Source organism: Oncorhynchus clarkii, chromosome 2 (assembly GCF_045791955.1).
Source record: "Oncorhynchus clarkii lewisi isolate Uvic-CL-2024 chromosome 2, UVic_Ocla_1.0, whole genome shotgun sequence".
In the NCBI taxonomy this organism is placed as follows: domain Eukaryota; kingdom Metazoa; phylum Chordata; class Actinopteri; order Salmoniformes; family Salmonidae; genus Oncorhynchus; species Oncorhynchus clarkii.
The window spans coordinates 3300619-3323897 of record NC_092148.1 but is presented as its reverse complement, the minus strand read 5'-3'; the positions used below and the strand labels follow the sequence as shown (position 1 = coordinate 3323897).

General features: G+C 52.7%; 1 protein-coding gene across 1 annotated transcript in view; it reads right to left on the bottom strand.

Annotated features, from left to right (window-relative positions):
• LOC139419385 (CDK5 regulatory subunit associated protein 1-like 1) overlaps positions 1-23279 on the bottom strand; it is a 748160-nt gene that overhangs the window by 279047 nt on the left and 445834 nt on the right. Inside the window, exon 10 of the mRNA XM_071169333.1 lies at positions 20411-20556. Coding sequence (XP_071025434.1) covers positions 20411-20556 — 146 coding nt within the window. The remainder of the gene's footprint in view (positions 1-20410; positions 20557-23279) is intronic.

The following is a 23279-nucleotide window of genomic DNA, read 5'->3' as shown; positions in this document are numbered from 1 at the left end:
TTTTTTAATTGTATATTTTTTAACCTCGATTTAACCGTATATCATGGGCAGGAGAGGCTTTTAACAATGGCAATCCCAAGCCCCCCATTGTACCATACAGCAACAGGAGGAAGAGTTATGTTGAAGAGAAGGTAGAGAAGAAGAGAGAGTGTGGTGGGTAGGGGGAAGGGTTATATTGAAGAGAAGGTAGAGAAGAGAGAGACGAAGAGGGAGTGTGGTGGGTAGGGGGAAGAGTTATGTTGAAGAGAAGGTAGAGAAGAGAGAGACGAAGAGGGAGTGTGGTGGGTAGGGGAAGGGTTATGTTGAAGAGAAGGTAGAGAAGAAGAGAGAGTGTGGTGGGTAGGGGGAATGGTTATGTTGAAGAGAAGGTAGAGAAGAAGAGAGAGTGTGGTGGGTAGGGGGAAGGGTTTGTATGTGTGTATCTGTGTGCATGAGTGAATAGGCCTTTGTCACCAGATAAGGCCAGAGGCATTTGACCTTGTGACCCCTGTAGTGAGTGAGACAAAGAGAGAAAGGCAGAAAGGACAGATAATAGCTGGCCGGCACAGAGCAGACCTCTCTGGGGCCCTCCGTTCTCTCTCTATCCCTCCTCTCTGGGGCCCTCCGTTCTCTCTCTATCCCTCCTCTCTGGGGCCCTCGTTCTCTCTCTATCCCTCCTCTCTGGGGCCCTCCGTTCTCTCTCTATCCCTCCTCTCTGGGGTCCTCCGTTCTCTCTCTATCCCTCCTCTCTGGGGCCCTCCGTTCTCTCTCTATCCCTCCTCTCTGGGGCCCTCCGTTCTCTCTCTATCCCTCCTCTCTGGGGCCCTCCGTTCTCTCTCTATCCCTCCTCTCTGGGGCCCTCCGTTCTCTCTCTATCCCTCCTCTCTGGGGCCCTCCGTTCTCTCTCTATCCCTCCTATCTGGGGCCCTCTGTTCTCTCTTTATACCTGCCCTCTGGACCCCTCCGTTCTCTCTCTATCCCTCCTCTCTGGACCCCTCCGTTCTCTCTCTATCCCTCCTCTCTGGGGCCCTCCGTTCTCTCTCTATCCCTTCTCTCTGGGGCCCTCCGTTCTCTCTCTATCCCTCCTCTCTGGGGCCCTCCGTTCTCTCTCTATCCCTCCTCTCTGGGGCCCTCCGTTCTCTCTCTATCCCTCCTCTCTGGGGCCCTCTGTTCTCTCTCTATCCCTCCTCTCTGGGGCCCTCCGTTCTCTCTCTATCCCTCCTCTCTGGGTGATTGAATCTCATCAGCTGGTGATTTCTCCGGGCGTCCCTGCTTGTGTGTGGGCCTCCCACCGTGCTGAGAGCCTGCACATCTCCACCCTGCTCTTTAGATCACCATGTGACAGGGTAATAGGTCACTTTCTCTAAAAGGGCCTGGAGCTCCAAAACTCAGGAGATGGTTAGAGGAGCTCTCCCTCCCCTCTCTAAAAGGGCCTCAGGAGATGGTTAGAGGAGCTCTCCCTCCCCTCTCTAAAAGGGCCTCAGGAGATGGTTAGAGGGGCTCTCCCTCCCCTCTCTAAAAGGGCCTCAGGAGATGGTTAGAGGGGCTCTCCCTCCCCTCTCTAAAAGGGCCTCAGGAGATGGTTAGAGGGGCTCGCCCTCCCTTCTCTAAAAGGGCCTCAGGAGATGGTTAGAGGGGCTCTCCCTCCCCTCTCTAAAAGGGCCTGACACCTCAATACTCAGGAAATGGTTATAGGAGCTCTCCCTCCCCTCTCTAAAAGGGCCTCAGGAGATGGTTATAGGAGCTCTCCCTCCCCTCTCTAAAAGGGCCTGACACCTCAATACTCAGGAGATGGTTAGAGGAGCTCTCCCTCCCCTCTCTAAAAGGGCCTCAGGAGATGGTTAGAGGGGCTCTCCCTCCCCTCTCTAAAAGGGCCTCAGGAGATGGTTAGAGGGGCTCTCCCTCCCCTCTCTAAAAGGGCCTCAGGAGATGGTTAGAGGGGCTCTCCCTCCCCTCTCTAAAAGGGCCTCAGGAGATGGTTAGAGGGGCTCTCCCTCCCCTCTCTAAAAGGGCCTGACACCTCAATACTCAGGAGATGGTTATAGGAGCTCTCCCTCCCCTCTCTAAAAGGGCCTGACACCTCAATACTCAGGAGATGGTTAGAGGAGCTATCCCTCCCCTCTCTAAAAGGGCCTCAGGAGATGGTTAGAGGAGCTCTCCCTCCACCCTCTCTAAAAGGGCCTCAGGAGATGGTTAGAGGAGCTCTCCCTCCCCTCTCTAAAAGGGCCTCAGGAGATGGTTAGAGGAGCTCTCCCTCCCTTCTCTAAAAGGGCCTCAGGAGATGGTTAGAGGAGCTCTCCCTCCCCTCTCTAAAAGGGCCTGACACCTCAATACTGAGGAGATGGTTAGAGGAGCTCTCCCTCCCCTCTCTAAAAGGGCCTCAGGAGATGGTTAGAGGAGCTCTCCCTCCCTTCTCTAAAAGGGCCTCAGGAGATGGTTAGAGGAGCTCTCCCTCCCCTCTCTAAAAGAGCCTCAGGAGATGGTCAGAGAAGCTCTCCCTCCCCTCTCTAAAAGGGCCTGGAGCTCCAATACTCAGGAGATGGTTAGAGGAGCTCTCCCTCCCCTCTCTAAAAGGGCCTCAGGAGATGGTTAGAGGAGCTCTCCCTCCCCTTTCTAAAAGGGCCTCAGGAGATGGTCAGATGAGCTCTCCCTCCCCTCTCTTCACACAGCTCTCCAGGGAGGGCTGCATTGCTCTGTAAAGCCCAGTGAACCTGAACATGTTTTGTATCTCACACAGTGTCTCATGTCTCACTGCCTGTCTGGCTGTCTGTTTACTGGCTAAGTGTTTGTGTTAAAGACTCAAGGTTGATTGACATTCCAAAGACTTTAACTTTCAATTCCTTCAACAAGAGTCAAACTAAAATAATGGACACTTGTTTCCTTCACGAACTGTCACATCTGACGGTCATCAGTACGACCGCTGTCTCTCTAATTAAAAAGTCAGTTAACAACAATTCCTTAGTTACCCCGGTCAAACCCGGAAGACGCCGGGCCAGTTGTAAGCCGCCCTATGGGACTCCCGATCACGGCCGGTTGTGATACAGCCCGGGATCGAACCAGGGCCTGTCAGGGTCTAGCACCAGGGTCTAGCACCGAGATGATGTGTTGCTTTAGGAGGTTGTAATGTAGCTCAGTACCACACACTGCCAGACAGATGACCGTCCCTCATACCTCTCTCTCTCTCCCCGTTAGAACAGGACTGATGCTCATCTTCTAGTTCATATCACACATTATACTTGTTTTACCTCTGAAAGGGAGGGAGAACTGGTCCAACTGAAACACAAATCATTTCTGTCTGGCTGAACAACTGGTGCTGAGAGTTACTGGTTGGGCAATATGATACACAGGGTGTGTGAGAGAGAAGGAGAGAGAGGAGAGAGAGAGAGAAAGAGGCAACCAGTGAAGAACAAACACCATTGTAAATACAACCCATATTTATGCTTATTTATTTTCTCTTGTGTTCTTTAACCATTTGTACATTGTTACAACACTGTGTATATATATATATAATATGACATTTGTAATGTCTTTATTGTTTTCAAACTTCTGTATGTGTAATGTTTACTGGGAGAGAGAGAGAAAGAGAGAGACAGAGAGAGAGAAAGAGAGTGTGAGAGGGAGAGAGAGAGACAGAGAGAGAGAGAGAGAGAGAAAGAGAGCGAGAGATAGTGAGAGAGAGAGTGTGAGAGAGAGAGCGTGAGGGGGAGAGAGTGTGAGAGGGAGAGTGTGAGAGGGAGAGAGAGAAAAAGAGGGAGAGAGAGAGAGAGTGTGAGGGAGCGATAAAGAGAGAGGGAGAGAGAGAGAGAGAGAGAGAGAGAGAGAGAGGGAAAGAGGAGGGGGTGTTAGAGTATCATTTGTTTCAGAGAGTTTGTTAGCTGTATATTACGTGCTGCCTCCTCCACAGGAAGTGATTATTCAGTTACTGATTTAGTCTGTGACCAGTGTTTCCTGGCTGAAATTAACACCTCGTATCTCTCTCTCTCACACAGTTGGCAGTGGTTCATGTCGACAGACTTCCCAACCCCACAAGAGGCCCTCTTCTCCCTCCCAGTCACACAAGGTGAGGAGGTGGAATGTTCACCTTACATAAATACCCCCCCCCCCCTCCCTCTGACCTGCTTGGCTGGCCTGTAGATAACGGCTGAACAAGACAGGGCAGGCTCCCAGCGCTCAGAGAGAGAGGAGACAGAGTTAGACTGAGTGGCTGTGAAACAACATGTGGAGTCTGGACAGCTACATGGAGACCTTTAAACAGAACCTCGACCGGGCCTGGACTCCTTTCTGAGCCTCACTTTCACCAGTGTGGTTGACTCAATGTTTAGGAGTCAGGAAGGACAAGAGAGGGAGGGAGAGAGGGAGGGGAAGGGAGGGGGGAAGGGGGAAAGGGAGAGAGAGGATGAACAGACAGAACAGGAAGGTACACAGACAGACAGACAGACAGACAGACAGACAGAAGCAGGGGCCAAGGATTCCAATGATATATGTGATAAGGGGTGAAGACAAACAGAGAAAGCACCGTTCTGTGTGACAGGCAAACTAGAGAGGAGAGGAGCTGGGGGGATAGAGATGTAGAGAGGGGAGGAACTGGGGAGAAAGATATATAGAGAGGGGAGGAGCTGGGGGGATAGAGATGTAGAGAGGGGAGGAGCTGGGGGGATAGAGATGTAGAGAGGGGAGGAGCTGGGGAGAAAGATATATAGAGAGGGGAGGAGCTGGGGGGATAGAGATGTAGAGAGGGGAGGAGCTGGGGATAAATATATATAGAGAGGGGAGGAGCTTGGGGGATAGAGATGTAGAGAGGGGAGGAGCTGGGGGGTTAGAGATGTAGAGAGGGGAGGAACTGGGGAGAAAGATATATAGAGAGGGGAGGAGCTGGGGGGATAGAGATGTAGAGAGGGGAGGAGCTGGGGGGTTAGAGATGTAGAGAGGGGAGGAACTGGGGAGAAAGATATATAGAGAGGGGAGGAGCTGGGGGGATAGAGATGTAGAGAGGAGAGGAGCTGAGGGGAAAGCGAGGTAGAGCCCTCATAACCCTACACCAGCCCTCTACAGTCCTCTACTGCCCTACACCAGCCCTATACAACCCTACACCAGCCCTACACCAGCCCTCTACAACCCTACACCAGCCCTCTACAACCCTACACCAGCCCTCTACAACCCTACATCAGCCCTATACAACCCTACACCAGCCCTACACCAGCCCTCTACAACCCTACACCAGCCCTCTACAACCCTACACCAGCCCTCTACAACCCTACACCAGCCCTCTACAACCCTACACCAGCCCTCTACAGCCCTACACCAGACCTCTACAACCCTACACCAGGCCTCTACAGACCTACACCAGGCCTCTACAGCCCTACACCAGCCCTCTACAGCCCTACACCAGGCCTCTACTGCCCTACACCAGCCCTCTACAACCCTACACCAGCCCTACACCAGACCTCTACAACCCTACACCAGGCCTCTACAGCCCTACACCAGGCCTCTACAGCCCTACACCAGCCCTCTACAGCCCTACACCAGGCCTCTACTGCCCTACACCAGCCCTCTACAACCCTACACCAGCCCTACACCAGACCTCTACAACCCTACACCAGGCCTCTACAGCCCTACACCAGCCCTCTACAGCCCTACACCAGCCCTCGACAGCCCTACACCAGCCCTCTACAACCCTACACCAGCCCTCTACAACCCTACACCAGCCCTCTACAACCCTACACCAGCCCTCTACAACCCTACACCAGCCCTCTACAGCCCTACACCAGCCCTCTACATCCCTACACCAGCCCTCTACAACCCTACACCAGCCCTCTACAACCCTACACCAGCCCTCTACAACCCTACACCAGCCCTCTACAACCCTACACCAGCCCTCTACAGCCCTACACCAGCCCTCTACAACCCTACACCAGCCCTCTACAACCCTACACCAGCCCTCTACAACCCTACACCAGCCCTCTACAGCCCTACACCAGCCCTCTACAACCCTACACCAGCCCTACACCAGACCTCTACAACCCTACACCAGGCCTCTACAGCCCTACACCAGGCCTCTACAGCCCTACACCAGCCCTCTACAGCCCTACACCAGCCCTCTACAGCCCTACACCAGCCCTCTACAGCCCTACACCAGCCCTCTACAACCCTACACCAGCCCTCTACAACCCTACACCAGCCCTCTACAACCCTACACCAGCCCTCTACAACCCTACACCAGCCCTCTACAGCCCTACACCAGCCCTCTACATCCCTACACCAGCCCTCTACAACCCTACACCAGCCCTCTACAACCCTACACCAGCCCTCTACAACCCTACACCAGCCCTCTACAGCCCTACACCAGCCCTCTACAGCCCTACACCAGCCCTCTACAACCCTACACCAGCCCTCTACAACCCTACACCAGCCCTCTACAGCCCTACACCAGACCTCTACAACCCTACACCAGACTACAACCCTACACCAGGCCTCTACAGCCCTACACCAGGCCTCTACAGCCCTACACCAGCCCTCTACAGCCCTACACCAGGCCTCTACTGCCCTACACCAGCCCTCTACAGCCCTACACCAGCCCTACACCAGACCTCTACAACCCTACACCAGGCCTCTACAGCCCTACACCAGGCCTCTACAGCCCTACACCAGCCCTCTACAGCCCTACACCAGGCCTCTACAGCCCTACACCAGCCCTCTACAACCCTACACCAGACCTCTACAACCCTACACCAGGCCTCTACAGCCCTACACCAGGCCTCTACAGCTCTACACCAGCCCTCTACAGCCCTACACCAGGCCTCTACTGCCCTACACCAGCCCTCTACATCCCTACACCAGCCCTCTACAACCCTACACCAGCCCTCTACAACCCTACACCAGCCCTCTACAACCCTACACCAGCCCTCTACAACCCTACACCAGCCCTCTACAGCCCTACACCAGCCCTCTACAGCCCTACACCAGACCTCTACAACCCTACACCAGGCCTCTACAGCCCTACACCAGGCCTCTACTGCCCTACACCAGCCCTCTACAACCCTACACCAGCCCTACACCAGCCCTCTACAACCCTACACCAGCCCTACACCAGCCCTCTACAACCCTACACCAACCCTACACCAGCCCTACACCAGCCCTCTACAACCCTACACCAACCCTACACCAACCCTACACCAGCCCTACACCAGCCCTCTACAACCCTACACCAGCCCTACACCAGCCCTACACCAGCCCTCTACAACCCTACACCAGCCCTACACCAGCCCTCTACAACCCTACACCAACCCTACACCAGCACTACACCAGCCCTACACAACCCTACACCAGCCCTACACCAGCCCTCTACAACCCTACACCAGCCCTACACCAGCCCTCTACAACCCCACACCAGCCCTACACCAGCCCTCTACAACCCTACACCAACCCTACACCAACCCTACACCAGCCCTACACCAGCCCTCTACAACCCTACACCAACCCTACACCAGCCCTACACCAGCCCTCTACAACCCTACACCAGCCCTCTACAACCCTACACCAGCCCTCTTCAGCCCTACACCAGACCTCTACAACCCTACACCAGGCCTCTACAGCCCTACACCAGGCCTATACAGCCCTACACCAGCCCTCTACAGCCCTACACCAGGCCTCTACTGCCCTACACAAGCCCTCTACAACCCTACACCAGACCTCTACAACCCTACACCAGGCCTCTACAGCCCTACACCAGGCCTCTACAGCTCTACACCAGCCCTCTACAGCCCTACACCAGGCCTCTACTGCCCTACACCAGCCCTCTACAACCCTACAACCAGCCCTCTACAACCCTACACCAGCCCTACACCAGCCCTCTACAACCCTACACCAACCCTACACCAGCCCTACACCAGCCCTCTACAACCCTACACCAACCCTACACCAGCCCTACACCAGCCCTCTACAACCCTACACCAACCCTACACCAGCCCTACACCAGCCCTCTACAACCCTACACCAACCCTACACCAGCCCTCTACAACCCTACACCAACCCTACACCAGCCCTACACCAGCCCTCTACAACCCTATACCAACCCTACACCAGCCCTACACCAGCCCTCTACAACCCTACACCAACCCTACACCAGCCCTACACCAGCCCTACACCAGCCCTCTACAACCCTACACCAGCCCTACACCAGCCCTCTACAACCCTACACTAACCCTACACCAACCCTACACCAGCCCTACACCAGCCCTCTACAACCCTACACCAACCCTACACCAACCCGACACCAGCCCTACACCAGCCCTCTACAACCCTACACCAACCCTACACCAGCCCTACACCAGCCCTCTACAACCCTACACCAACCCTACAACAGCCCTACACCAGCCCTACACCAGCCCTCTACAACCCTACACCAACCCTACACCAGCCCTACACCAGCCCTACACCAGCCCTCTACAACCCTACACCAACCCTACACCAGCCCTACACCAGCCCTCTACAACCCTACACCAACCCTACACCAGCCCTACACCAGCCCTACACCAGCCCTCTACAATCCTACACCAACCCTACACCAGCCCTACACCAGCCCTCTACAACCCTACACCAACCCTACACCAGCCCTACACCAGCCCTCTACAACCCTACACCAACCCTACACCAGCCCTACACCAGCCCTCTACAACCCTACACCAGCCCTACACCAGCCCTCTACAACCCTACACCAGCCCTACACCAGCCCTCTACAACCCTACACCAACCCTACACCAACCCTACACCAGCCCTACACCAGCCCTCTACAACCCTACACCAACCCTACACCAACCCGACACCAGCCCTACACCAGCCCTCTACAACCCTACACCAACCCTACACCAGCCCTACACCAGCCCTCTACAACCCTACACCAACCCTACACCAGCCCTACACCAGCCCTCTACAACCCTACACCAGCCCTACACCAGCCCTCTACAACCCTACACCAGCCCTACACCAACCCTACACCAGCCCTACACCAGCCCTACACCAGCCCTCTACAACCCTACACCAGCCCTCTACAACCCTACACCAACCCTACACCAGCCCTACACCAGCCCTACACCAGACCTACACCAGCCCTACACCAGCCCTCTACAGCCCTACACCAACCCTACACCAGCCCTCTACAACCCTACACCAGCCCTACACCAGCCCTACACCAGCCCTACACCAGCCCTACACCAGCCCTCTACAACCCTACACCAACCCTACACCAGCCCTACACCAGCCCTCTACAACCCTACACCAACCCTACACCAACCCTGCACCAGCCCTACACCAGCCCTCTACAACCCTACACCAGCCCTCTACAACCCTACACCAACCCTACACCAGCCCTACACCAGCCCTACACCAGCCCTACACCAGACCTACACCAGCCCTACACCAGCCCTCTACAGCCCTACACCAACCCTACACCAGCCATCTACAACCCTACACCAGCCCTACACCAGCCCTACACCAGCCCTACACCAGCCCTACACCAGACCTACACCAGCCCTACACCAGCCCTCTACAGCCCTACACCAGCCCTCTGCAACCCTACACCAGCCCTCTACAACCCTACACCAGCCCTCTACAGCCCTACACCAGCCCTCTACAACCCTACACCAGCCCTCTACAACCCTACTCCAGCCCTCTACAACCCTACACCAGCCCTCTACAACCCTACACCAGCCCTCTACAACCCTACACCAGACCTCTACAGCCCTACACCAGCCCTCTACAGCCCTACACCAGACCTCTACAACCCTACACCAGCCCTCTACAGCCCTACACCAGACCTCTACAGCCCTACACCAGACCTCTACAGCCCTACACCAACCCTCTACAACCCTACACCAGCCCTACACCAGCCCTCTACAGCCCTACACCAGACCTCTACAGCCCTACACCAGACCTCTACAACCCTACACCAGCCCTCTACAGCCCTACACCAGCCCTCTACAACCTTATTCCTCCATATTCAACCCTCTCAGATGATCTCATATCCAGCTGTTGTTTTGGGAGCAGCAGCCAACTGGTTAGAAAGGAGAGGGGGAGGTAGAGGGGGGAGGGAGCGGAAAGGGGGGTCTGGGAGAGACTAACTAATAAAGACGGTTCGTGCTAGTTCAGGCCTGAGTTAGTAAACCCTGTTCAGCCCACTGTGTGTGTGTGTGTGTGTGTTTATTCCCCTGTTCAGCCCACTGTGTGTGTGTGTGTGTTTACTCCCCTGGTCAGCCCACTGTGTGTGTGTGTGTTTACTCCCATAGCTCCAGCCCACTGTGTGTGTGTGTGTGTGTGTGTGTGTGTGTGTGTGTGTGTGTGTTTACTCCCCTGTTCCAGCCCACTGTGTGTGTGTGTGTGTGTGTGTGTTTACTCCCCTGTTCAGCCCACTGTGTGTGTGTGTGTGTGTGTGTGTGTTTACTCCCCTGTTCAGCCCACTGTGTGTGTGTGTGTGTGTGTGTGTGTGTGTGTGTGTGTGTGTGTGTGTGTGTGTGTGTGTGTTTACTCCCCTGTTCAGCCCACTGTGTGTGTGTGTGTGTGTGTGTGTGTGTGTGTGTGTGTGTGTGTGTTTACTCCCCTATTCCAGCCCACTGTGTGTGTGTGTTTACTCCAATAGCTCCAGCCCCAGCCAGCCACACGGCAAGATGCTCTGTTACAACAACAACACAGACATGTCCCCCCCCCCCTCCCTCCCTCCCCCTCCAGAGACTCAGAGCTGCTGGGTCCTACATCAGACCTGGGTCCTACATCAGACATGGGTCCTACATCAGACCTGGGTCCTACATCAGACCTGGGTCCTACATCAGACCTGGGTCCTACATCAGACCTGGGTCCTACATCAGACCTGGGTCCTACATCAGACATGGGTCCTACATAAGACCTGGGTCCTACATCAGACCTGGGTCCTACATCAGACCTGGGTCCTACATCAGACCTGGGTCCTACATCAGACCTGGGTCCTACATCAGACCTGGGTCCTACATCAGACCTGGGTCCTACATCAGACCTGGGTCCTACATCAGACCTGGGGGGTTTAAAACCGTCTCCTATTTCAAATAATTAAACATATTTTAGCTTCATTCATCTTGATTGCTGCAACATAACTAATTGAAACATCCCAAAAGTGCAAACCATGCCCACCTTTCGGGCTCCCGAGTGGCGCAGTGGTCTAAGGCACTGCATCTCAGTGCTAGAGGCGTCACTACAGACCCTGGTTCGATCCAGGACTGTATCACAATCGGACGTGATCGGGAGTCCCATGGGGCGGCGCACAATTGGCCCAGCGTCGTCCGGGGTTTGGCCGTCATTGTAAATAAGAATTTGTTTTTAACTGACTTGTCTAGTTAACTAAAAGGTTAAATCAATCCAATTTAAAAATACTCCAGACAGTCGAAAGCAAATGCTGAATATTTTTGAAAGATTTCACCATCTGAATCCTGATCTGCAGCACCACCTCCTCCTATTAAAACAACAGTCATGGTTAGCAGGGTCTGGTCAGCCAGTCTGATCTGCAGCACCACCTCCTCCTATTAAAACAACAGTCATGGTTAGCAGGGTCTGGTCAGCCAGTCTGATCTGCAGCATCACCTCCTCCTATTAAAACAACAGTCATGGTTAGCAGGGTCTGGTCAGCCAGTCTGATCTGTAGCACCACCTCCTCCTATTAAAACAACAGTCATGGTTAGCAGGGTCTGGTCAGCCAGTCTGATCTGCAGCACCACCTCCTCCTATTAAAACAACAGTCATGGTTAGCAGGGTCTGGTCAGCCAGTCTGATCTGCAGCACCACCTCCTCCTATTAAAACAACAGTCATGGTTAGCAGGGTCTGGTCAGCCAGTCTGATCTGCAGCACCGCCTCCTCCTATTAAAACAACAGTCATGGTTAGCAGGGTCTGGTCAGCCAGTCTGATCTGCAGCACCACCTCCTCCTATTAAAACAACAGTCATGGTTAGCAGGGTCTGGTCAGCCAGTCTGATCTGCAGCACCACCTCCTCCTATTAAAACAACAGTCATGGTTAGCAGGGTCTGGTCAGTCAGTCTGATCTGCAGCACCACCTCCTCCTATTAAAACAACAGTCATGGTTAGCAGGGTCTGGTCAGACAGTCTGATCTGCAGCACCACCTCCTCCTATTAAAACAACAGTCATGGTTAGCAGGGTCTGGTCAGCCAGTCTGATCTGCAGCACCACCTCCTCCTATTAAAACAACAGTCATGGTTAGCAGGGTCTGGTCAGCCAGTCTGATCTGTAGCACCACCTCCTCCTATTAAAACAACAGTCATGGTTAGCAGGGTCTGGTCAGTCAGTCTGATCTGCAGCACCACCTCCTCCTATTAAAACAACAGTCATGGTTAGCAGGGTCTGGTCAGCCAGTCTGATCTGCAGCACCACCTCCTCCTATTAAAACAACAGTCATGGTTAGCAGGGTCTGGTCAGCCAGTCTGATCTGCAGCACCACCTCCTCCTATTAAAACAACAGTCATGGTTAGCAGGGTCTGGTCAGTCAGTCTGATCTGCAGCACCACCTCCTCCTATTAAAACAACAGTCATGGTTAGCAGGGTCTGGTCAGTCAGTCTGATCTGTAGCACCACCTCCTCCTATTAAAACAACAGTCATGGTTAGCAGGGTCTGGTCAGACAGTCTGATCTGCAGCACCACCTCCTCCTATTAAAACAACAGTCATGGTTAGCAGGGTCTGGTCAGCCAGTCTGATCTGTAGCACCACCTCCTCCTATTAAAACAACAGTCATGGTTAGCAGGGTCTGGTCAGCCAGTCTGATCTGCAGCACCACCTCCTCCTATTAAAACAACAGTCATGGTTAGCAGGGTCTGGTCAGTCAGTCTGATCTGCAGCACCACCTCCTCCTATTAAAACAACAGTCATGGTTAGCAGGGTCTGGTCAGACAGTCTGATCTGTAGCACCACCTCCTCCTATTAAAACAACAGTCATGGTTAGCAGGGTCTGGTCAGCCAGTCTGATCTGTAGCACCACCTCCTCCTATTAAAACAACAGTCATGGTTAGCAGGGTCTGGTCAGTCAGTCTGATCTGCAGCATCACCTCCTCCTATTAAAACAACAGTCATGGTTAGCAGGGTCTGGTCAGCCAGTCTGATCTGCAGCACCACCTCCTCCTATTAAAACAACAGTCATGGTTAGCAGGGTCTGGTCAGCCAGTCTGATCTGCAGCACCACCTCCTCCTATTAAAACAACAGTCATGGTTAGCAGGGTCTGGTCAGCCAGTCTGATCTGCAGCACCACCTCCTCCTATTAAAACAACAGTCATGGTTAGCAGGGTCTGGTCAGCCAGTCTGATCTGCAGCACCACCTCCTCCTATTAAAACAACAGTCATGGTTAGCAGGGTCTGGTCAGACAGTCTGATCTGTAGCACCGCCTCCTCCTATTAAAACAACAGTCATGGTTAGCAGGGTCTGGTCAGACAGTCTGAACTCTGGTCCAGAGGTCACTGTTTTCCATTGTTTCCTGCATCAGGCACAGACAATTTATTCCCTACATCCTAAGCAACAACAAAAAAACAGAGAGAGTCCAGGGAGGGAGGGGGGGGGGGGAGAGAGAGAGAGAGATGGAGGGAGAGAGGGAGAGAGAGTGAGAGAGAGATGGAGGGAGAGAGGGAGAGAGAGTGAGAGAGAGATGGAGGGAGAGAGGGAGAGAGAGTGAGAGAGATGGAGGGAGAGAGGGAGAGAGAGTGAGAGAGAGATGGAGGGAGAGAGGGAGAGAGAGTGAGAGAGAGATGGAGGGAGAGAGGGAGAGATAGAGAGAGAGAGTGAGAGAGATGGAGGGAGAGAGGGAGAGAGAGAGAGACAGAGAGAGAGAGAGAGAGAGAGAGAGAGAGGGAGATACAGAGAGAGAGAGACAGAGGGAGATACAGAGAGAGAGAGAGAGAGAGAGACAGAGAGGGAGGGAGGGAGGGAGGGAGGGAGGGAGGGAGGGAGGGAGGGAGGGAGGGAGGGAGGGAGGGAGGGAGAGAGAGAGAGTGATGGAGAGAGAGAGGGAGAGCAACAGGGAGGAAACAGTGTCCACAACAACATAAAACATGATCTCATGTCCAAACACTGACCCCTCCAGACTGACTTTACACAACAACCTCACTAAAGACACTGTTAGTCTCAGGGTCAACAGCTCTGATCCGATTCCACATATCTACAGTAGGACCGCGTACTAATTACCGAAACCAAGGAAACCAAGAGTCCTTATATGGACATTTTGGAAAACACACAGCCAGACATTTCCTCTTGACGTGTGTTCAGTTTTCCACAGAGGAAACAAATGGATGAAATATGAACGTGAACCAAACCCACCGTTGTACAGAGAGGTCTCTGTTGATACTGATCGACACCGGACCCAGGATGTTTCAGTAGCCACAGTCTTTCACTGAGCCGTGTCTTATATCAAAACCATCAGAGGACGTATCATTTGCTCAAACCAATTGGTTTCCTAGGAAACATGCGGCTCTACACACTCGTAGAATTGGTTTACACCATCCCATAATAAATACCATCACCAACCACCCCCCTTCCATACAACCCAGAACGGCTTCCAGGGCCCTCTCTAGCTGGGGGTAATGTATGGAGAGGTGTCAGACTGGGGTAATGTATGTAGAGGTGTCATACTGAGGTATAGAGCTGGGTCGGGGGGTAATGTATGGAGAGGTGTCAGAGACTGATCCTAGCAGCCTGTGGCCTCCTATCAGGCCAGCAGACAGCTCATTTCAACACACACACAAACAGCGGCAGGGAGAGAGAGAGCGAGACAGACAGTGTTTGTGTCTGTCAGGTCCTATTAGGTCATGGCTGGGTGGATTAAGGCAGACAGAGATCTCCAGGCTGCAGCTTGAAGCAACAGACGGGCAGAGGGGAGGGGCTAGAGTTAATGAACATGGACCCCCCCCCCCCCCCCCCCCCGGTGGAATGAGAGGGGAGAGGAGTGACACACAGTGGGGCATGGGGGAGAGCGGGGAGGAATGAGAGTGAGAGAGAGAGGGAGATGGATAGAGAAGGGGAAAGAGAGTGAGAGAGAGAGGGAGATGGATAGAGAAGGGGAAAGAGAGTGAGAGAGAGAGGGAGAGAAACCACACTTCCTGGTGTCATAATCTACTCTCCAGCCAGGAGAATGATACAGGGAAAGGTCAAGGGTCAGGAGAGGCATGGAGACAAGTGTCAGAGGGCAGGAAACCAGGGAAGGAGTGTGGTGAACAGAGCGTGGCCTGTGAGAGAAACTAGGGAAGGAGTGTAGTGAACAGAGCGTGGCCAGTGAGAGAAACTAGGGAAGGAGTGTGGTGAACAGAGCGTGGCCTGTGAGAGAAACTAGGGAAGGAGTGTGGTGAACAGAGCGTGGCCTGTGAGAGAAACTAGGGAAGGAGTGTGGTGAACAGAGTGGCCTGTGAGAGAAACTAGGGAAGGAGTGTGGTGAACAGAGTGGCCTGTGAGAGAAACTAGGGAAGGAGTGTGGTGAACAGAGTGGCCTGTGAGAGAAACTAGGGAAGGAGTGTGGTGAACAGAGTGGCCTGTGAGAGAAACTAGGGAAGGAGTGTGGTGAACAGAGCGTGGCCAGTGAGAGAAACTAGGGAAGGAGTGTGGTGAACAGAGCGTGGCCAGTGAGAGAAACTAGGGAAGGAGTGTGGTGAACAGAGCGTGGCCTGTGAGAGAAACTAGGGAAGGAGTGTGGTGAACAGAGCGTGGCCAGTGAGAGAAACTAGGGAAGGAGTGTGGTGAACAGAGTGGCCTGTGAGAGAAACTAGGGAAGGAGTGTGGTGAACAGAGTGGCCTGTGAGAGAAACTAGGGAAGGAGTGTGGTGAACAGAGTGGCCTGTGAGAGAAACTAGGGAAGGAGTGTGGTGAACAGAGTGGCCTGTGAGAGAAACTAGGGAAGGAGTGTGGTGAACAGAGTGGCCTGTGAGAGAAACTAGGGAAGGAGTGTGGTGAACAGAGTGGCCTGTGAGAGAAACTAGGGAAGGAGTGTGGTGAACAGAGCGTGGCCTGTGAGAGAAACTAGGGAAGGAGTGTGGTGAACAGAGCGTGGCCTGTGAGAGAAACTAGGGAAGGAGTGTGGTGAACAGAGTGGCCTGTGAGAGAAACTAGGGAAGGAGTGTGGTGAACAGAGTGGCCTGTGAGAGAAACTAGGGAAGGAGTGTGGTGAACAGAGTGGCCTGTGAGAGAAACTAGGGAAGGAGTGTGGTGAACAGAGTGGCCTGTGAGAGAAACTAGGGAAGGAGTGTGGTGAACAGAGTGGCCTGTGAGAGAAACTAGGGAAGGAGTGTGGTGAACAGAGTGGCCTGTGAGAGAAACTAGGGAAGGAGTGTGGTGAACAGAGTGGCCTGTGAGAGAAACTAGGGAAGGAGTGTGGTGAACAGAGTGGCCTGTGAGAGAAACTAGGGAAGGAGTGTGGTGAACAGAGTGGCCTGTGAGAGAAACTAGGGAAGGAGTGTGGTGAACAGAGTGGCCTGTGAGAGAAACTAGGGAAGGAGTGTGGTGAACAGTGTGGCCTGTGAGAGAAACAATCTACATGTCTGTCACCCAGGCTATAATACCATCTACATGTCTGTGAGCCATGCTATAATACCATCTACATGTCTGTGCAGTAACGTGGGTACTCACAGTATAACCATGGAAAGGAAACTGTCTTTCAGCCAGGCAGAACACACGAGGGGAGAGGACGGTGTGAGGACACGAGGGTAGAGGACGGTGTGAGGACACTCTAGGGGAGAGGACGGTGTGAGGACACTGGAGGGGAGAGGACGGTGTGAGGACACTCTAGGGGAGAGGACGGTGTGAGGACACGAGGGTAGAGGACGGTGTGAGGACACTCTAGGGGAGAGGACGGTGTGAGGACACTGGAGGGGAGAGGACGGTGTGAGGACACTCTAGGGGAGAGGACGGTGTGAGGACACTGGAGGGGAGAGGACGGTGTGAGGACACTGGAGGGGAGAGGACGGTGTGAGGACACTCTAGGGGAGAGGACGGTGTGAGGACACTCTAGGGGAGAGGACGGTGTGAGGACACTCTAGGGGAGAGGACGGTGTGAGGACACTCTAGGTGAGAGGAAGGTGTGAGGACACACAAGGGTAGAGGACGGTGTGAGGACACTCTAGGGGAGAGGACGGTGTGAGGACACTCTAGGGGAGAGGACGGTGTGAGGACACACAAGGGGAGAGGACGGTGTGAGGACACACGAGGGGAGAGGACGGTGTGAGGACACTCTAGGTGTGAGGACACACGAGGGGAGAGGACGGTGTGAGGACACACGAGGGGAGAGGACAGTGTGAGGACACTCTAGGGGAGAGGACGGTGTGAGGACACACGAGGGGAGAGGACGGTGTGAGGACACTCGAGGGTAGATGATGGTGTGAGGACACTCGAGGGGAGAGGACGGTGAGAGGACACTCGAGGGGAGATGATGGTGTGAGGACACTCGAGGGGAGAGGACGGTGAGAGGACACTCGAAGGGAGATGATGGTGTGAGGACACTCGAGGGGAGAGGACGGTGTGAGGACACATGAGGGGAGAGGACGGTGTGAGGACACTCGAGGGGAGAGGACGGTGTGAGGACACAAGAGGGGAGAGGACGGTGTGAGGACACTCGAGGGGAGAGGACGGTGTGAGGACACTAGGGGAAAGGACGGTGTGAGGACACTAGGGGAGAGGACGGTGTGAGGACACTCGAGGGGAGAGGACGGTGTGAGGACACTCTAGGGGAGAGGACGGTGTGAGGACACTCAAGGGGAGAGGACGGTGTGAGGACACTCTAGGGGAGAGGACGGTGTGAGGACACTAGGGGAGAGGACGGTGTGAGGACACTCGAGGGGAGAGGACGGTGTGAGGACACTCGAGGGGAGAGGACGGTGTGAGGACACTCTAGGGGAGAGGACGGTGTGAGGACACACAAGGGGAGAGGACGGTGTGAGGACACTCTAGGGGAGAGGACGGTGTGAGGACACTCTAGGGGAGAGGACGGTGTGAGGACACACAAGGGGAGAGGACGGTGTGAGGACACTCTAGGTGTGATGACACACGAGGGGAGAGGACGGTGTGAGGACACTCGAGGGTAGATGATGGTGTGAGGACACTCGAGTGTAGAGGATGGTGAGAGGACACTCGAGGGGAAATGATGGTGTGAGGACACTCGAGGGGAGAGGACGGTGTGAGGACACATGAGGGGAGAGGACGGTGTGAGGACACTCTAGGGGAGATGACGGTGTGAGGACACTCTAGGGGAGAGGACGGTGTGAGGACACTCGAGGGGAGAGGACGGTGTGAGGACACTCGAGGGGAGAGGACGGTGTGAGGACACTCGAGGGGAGAGGACGGTGTGAGGACACTCGAGGGGAGAGGACGGTGTGAGGACACTCGAGGGGAGAGGACGGTGTGAGGACACTCTAGGGGAGAGGACGTTGTGAGGACACTCTAGGGGAGAGGACGGTGTGAGGACACTCGAGGGGAGAGGACGGTGTGAGGACACTCGAGGGGAGAGGACGGTGTGAGGACACTCGAGGGGAGAGGACGGTGTGAGGACACTAGGGGAAAGGACGGTGTGAGGACACTCGAGGGGAGAGGACGGTGTGAGGACACTCGAGGGGAGAGGACGGTGTGAGGACACTCGAGGGGAGAGGACGGTGTGAGGACACTCGAGGGTAGATGATGGTGTGAGGACACTCGAGGGGAGAGGACGGTGAGAGGACACTCGAGGGGAAATGATGGTGTGAGGACACTCGAGGGGAGAGGACGGTGTGAGGACACATGAGGGGAGATGACGGTGTGAGGACACTCGAGGGGAGAGGACGGTGTGAGGACACTCTAGGGGAGAGGACGGTGTGAGGACACTAGGGGAGAGGATGGTGTGAGGACACTCTAGGTGTGATGACACACGAGGGGAGAGGACGGTGTGAGGACACACGAGGGGAGAGGACGGTGTGAGGACACTCTAGGTGTGATGACACACGAGGGGAGAGGACGGTGTGAGGACACATGAGGGGAGAGGACGGTGTGAGGACACTCTAGGGGAGAGGACGGTGTGAGGACACTCTAGGGGAGAGGACGGTGTGAGGACACTCGAGGGGAGAGGACGGTGTGAGGACACTCGAGGGGAGAGGACGGTGTGAGGACACTAGGGGAGAGGACGGTGTGAGGACACTCGAGGGGAGAGGACGGTGTGAGGATACTCGAGGGGAGAGGACGGTGTGAGGACACACGAGGGTGAGGAGAGATAGCGAGGAGAGAGAGCGAGAAGAGAGGAAGAGAGAGCGAGAGGGAGACAGAGAGAGAGAGACATACATAGACAGAGAGCGAGAGGGAGACAGAGAGAGAGAGAGGGGTAATGGCCTAAACATCAGCGCCACAGGTCACTTCAACAAAGCTGTGAACGATCTGAGAGACAAGAAGGGCATTCTATGCCATCAAAAGAAACATACATTTCAACATACCAATTAGGATTTGGCTAAAAATACTTGAATCAGTCATAGAGCCCATTGCCCTTTCTGGTTGTGAGGTCTGGGGTCCGCTCACCAACCAAGACTTCACAAAATGGGACAAACACCAAATTGAGACTCTGCACGCAGAATTCTGCAAAAATATCCTCCGTGTACAACGTAGAACACCAAATAATGCATGCAGAGCAGAATTAGGCCGATACCCACTAATTATCAAAATCCAGAAAAGAGCCGTTAAATTCTACTAAAAGGAAGCGATTCACAAACCTTCCATAACAAAGCCATCACCTACAGAGAGATGAACCTGGAGAAGAGTCCCCTAAGCAAGCTGGTCCTGGGGCTCTGTTCACAAACACAAACACACCCTACAGAGCCCCAGGACAACAGCAGAATTAGACCCAACCAAATCATGAGAAAACAAAAAGATAATTACTTGACACATTGGAAAGAATTAACAAAAACACAGAGTAAACTAGAATGCTATTTGGCCCTAAACAGAGAGTACACAGCGGCAGAATACCTGACCACTGTGACTGACCCAAACTTAAGGAAAGCTTTGACTATGTACAGACTCAGTGAGCATAGCCTTGCTATTGAGAAAGGCCGCCGGAGGCAGACATGGCTCTCAAGAGAAGACAGGCTATGTGCTCACTGCCCACAAAATGAGGTGGAAACTGAGCTGCACTTCCTAACCTCCTGCCCAATGACCATATTAGAGAGATTATATTACAGATTACAGAGAGAGAGAGAGATTATATTACATATTACAGAGAGAGCGAGAGAGAGAGAGAGAGAGAGAGAGAGAGAGAGAGAGAGAACCAAAGAGAGAGAGAGAGAGTGAAAGAGGATAAATCAGGCAACTAGCCAACAGAGCCTTGCTAAACCCCCTGGTCTTTAGTGAGTATAGTATTAGTATATTTAAACCGTTCTACCTTCTTCCTGATCCCTCCGTCTTTCCACAGCAGAGACTTACTTGTCTTTCAGGAAGTCAGCGACGCGCCTGAAGTCGTCAGCGCAGTACTCCCTCTTCATATCCATCAGGACACTGTCGGAGGCAGACTGCACCGGGACATGGAGAAAGGCATACACACGAGGATGGTTCAGGATCTTAGACATCTCCTGTTAGGAGATACGGTAGAGATGGATAGATGACAGAGAGAGATTACACAGACACACAAATCATTAGAAAACAAATCAAATTTAGATAAACTTTCATATCTACTGGGTGAAATACCACAGTGTGACATCATCCCATATCTACTGGGTGAAATACCACAGTGTGACATCATCCCATATCTACTGGGTGAAATACCACAGTGTGACATCATCCCATATCTACTGGGTGAAATACCACAGTGTGACATCATCCCATATCTACTGGGAGAAATACCACAGTGTGACATCATCCCATATCTACTGGGTGAAATACCACAGTGTGACATCATCCCATATCTACTGGGAGAAATACCACAGTGTGACATCATCCCATATCTACTGGGAGAAATACCACAGTGTGACATCATCCCATATCTACTGGGAGAAATACCACAGTGTGACATCATCCCATATCTACTGGGTGAAATACCACAGTGTGACATCATCCCATATCTACTGGGTGAAATACCACAGTGTGACATCATCCCATATCTACTGGGTGAAATACCACAGTGTGACATCATCCCATATCTACTGGGAGAAATACCACAGTGTGACATCATCCCATATCTACTGGGAGAAATACCACAGTGTGACATCATCCCATATCTACTGGGTGAAATACCACAGTGTGACATCATCCCATATCTACTGGGTGAAATACCACAGTGTGACATCATCCCATATCTACTGGGTGAAATACCACAGTGTGACATCATCCCATATCTACTGGGTGAAATACCACAGTGTGACATCATCCCATATCTACTGGGTGAAATACCACAGTGTGACATCATCCCATATCTACTGGGTGAAATACCACAGTGTGACATCATCCCATATCTACTGGGTGAAATACCACAGTGTGACATCATCCCATATCTACTGGGAGAAATACCACAGTGTGACATCATCCCATATCTACTGGGAGAAATACCACAGTGTGACATCATCCCATATCTACTGGGTGAAATACCACAGTGTGACATCATCCCATATCTACTGGGTGAAATACCACAGTGTGACATCATCCCATATCTACTGGGTGAAATACCACAGTGTGACATCATCCCATATCTACTGGGAGAAATACCACAGTGTGACATCATCCCATATCTACTGGGAGAAATACCACAGTGTGACATCATCCCATATCTACTGGGTGAAATACCACAGTGTGACATCATCCCATATCTACTGGGTGAAATACCACAGTGTGACATCATCCCATATCTACTGGGTGAAATACCACAGTGTGACATCATCCCATATCTACTGGGTGAAATACCACAGTGTGACATCATCCCATATCTACTGGGTGAAATACCACAGTGTGACATCATCCCATATCTACTGGGTGAAATACCACAGTGTGACATCATCCCATATCTACTGGGTGAAATACCACAGTGTGACATCATCCCATATCTACTGGGTGAAATACCACAGTGTGACATCATCCCATATCTACTGGGTGAAATACCACAGTGTGACATCATCCCATATCTACTGGGTGAAATACCACAGTGTGACATCATCCCATATCTACTGGGTGAAATACCACAGTGTGACATCATCCCATATCTACTGGGTGAAATACCACAGTGTGACATCATCCCATATCTACTGGGAGAAATACCACAGTGTGACATCATCCCATATCTACTGGGTGAAATACCACAGTGTGACATCATCCCATATCTACTGGGTGAAATACCACAGTGTGACATCATCCCATATCTACTGGGTGAAATACCACAGTGTGACATCATCCCATATCTACTGGGAGAAATACCACAGTGTGACATCACAGCAGCAACACCATTGTAAATACAACCCATATTTATGTTTTATTTATTTTCCCTTTTCTACTTTTTATTTATCTATCTAACCTTTATTTAACTAGGCAAGTCAGTTAAGAACAAATTCTTATTTTCAATGACGGCCTTGGAACAGTGGGTTAACTGCCTGTTCAGGGGAAGAACGACAGATTTGTACCTTGTCAGCTCGGGGGTTTGAACTTGCAACCTTCCGGTTACTAGTCCAACGCTCTAACCACTAGGCTACCCAGCCGCCCACTTTAACTATTTGCACATCGTTACAACACTGTATATAGACATAATATGACATTTGAAATGTCTTTATTATTTTGGAACTTCTGTGAGTGTAATGTTTACTGTTGGCAATGTTAAAATGTGTTTCCCATGCCAATAAAGCCCTTTGAATTGAATTGAGTGAGTGAGAGAGAGGGAGAGATATAGAGAAAAGAGAGAGAGAGAGGAGATGGAGAGAGAGAGATAGAGAGAGAGATAGAGAGATAGAGGAGAGAGGGAGAGAGATAGAGAGTAGAGAGATAGAAGAGAGAGATATAGAGAGAGGAGATAGAAAGAGAGAGAGAGAGATAGAGGAGAGAGGGAGAGAGAGAGAGAGAGATAGAGGAGAGCGAGGAGAGAGAGATGGATAGATAGAGAGATGGATAGATAGATAGAGAGAGAGAGAGAGAGAGAGAGAGAAGATAGAGAGAGAGAAAGAGAGAGAGGAGAGAGAGAAATAGAGAGAGAGAAATAGAGTGAGCATTAGAGAGAGAGAGACGTGGAAGAAGGCATAGACAGGAGTGTGGTTCAGAACCTCAGACATTTCCTGTTGGGACAGATGTAAACAGGATGAGAGTGTGAGGGGAGAGTAAT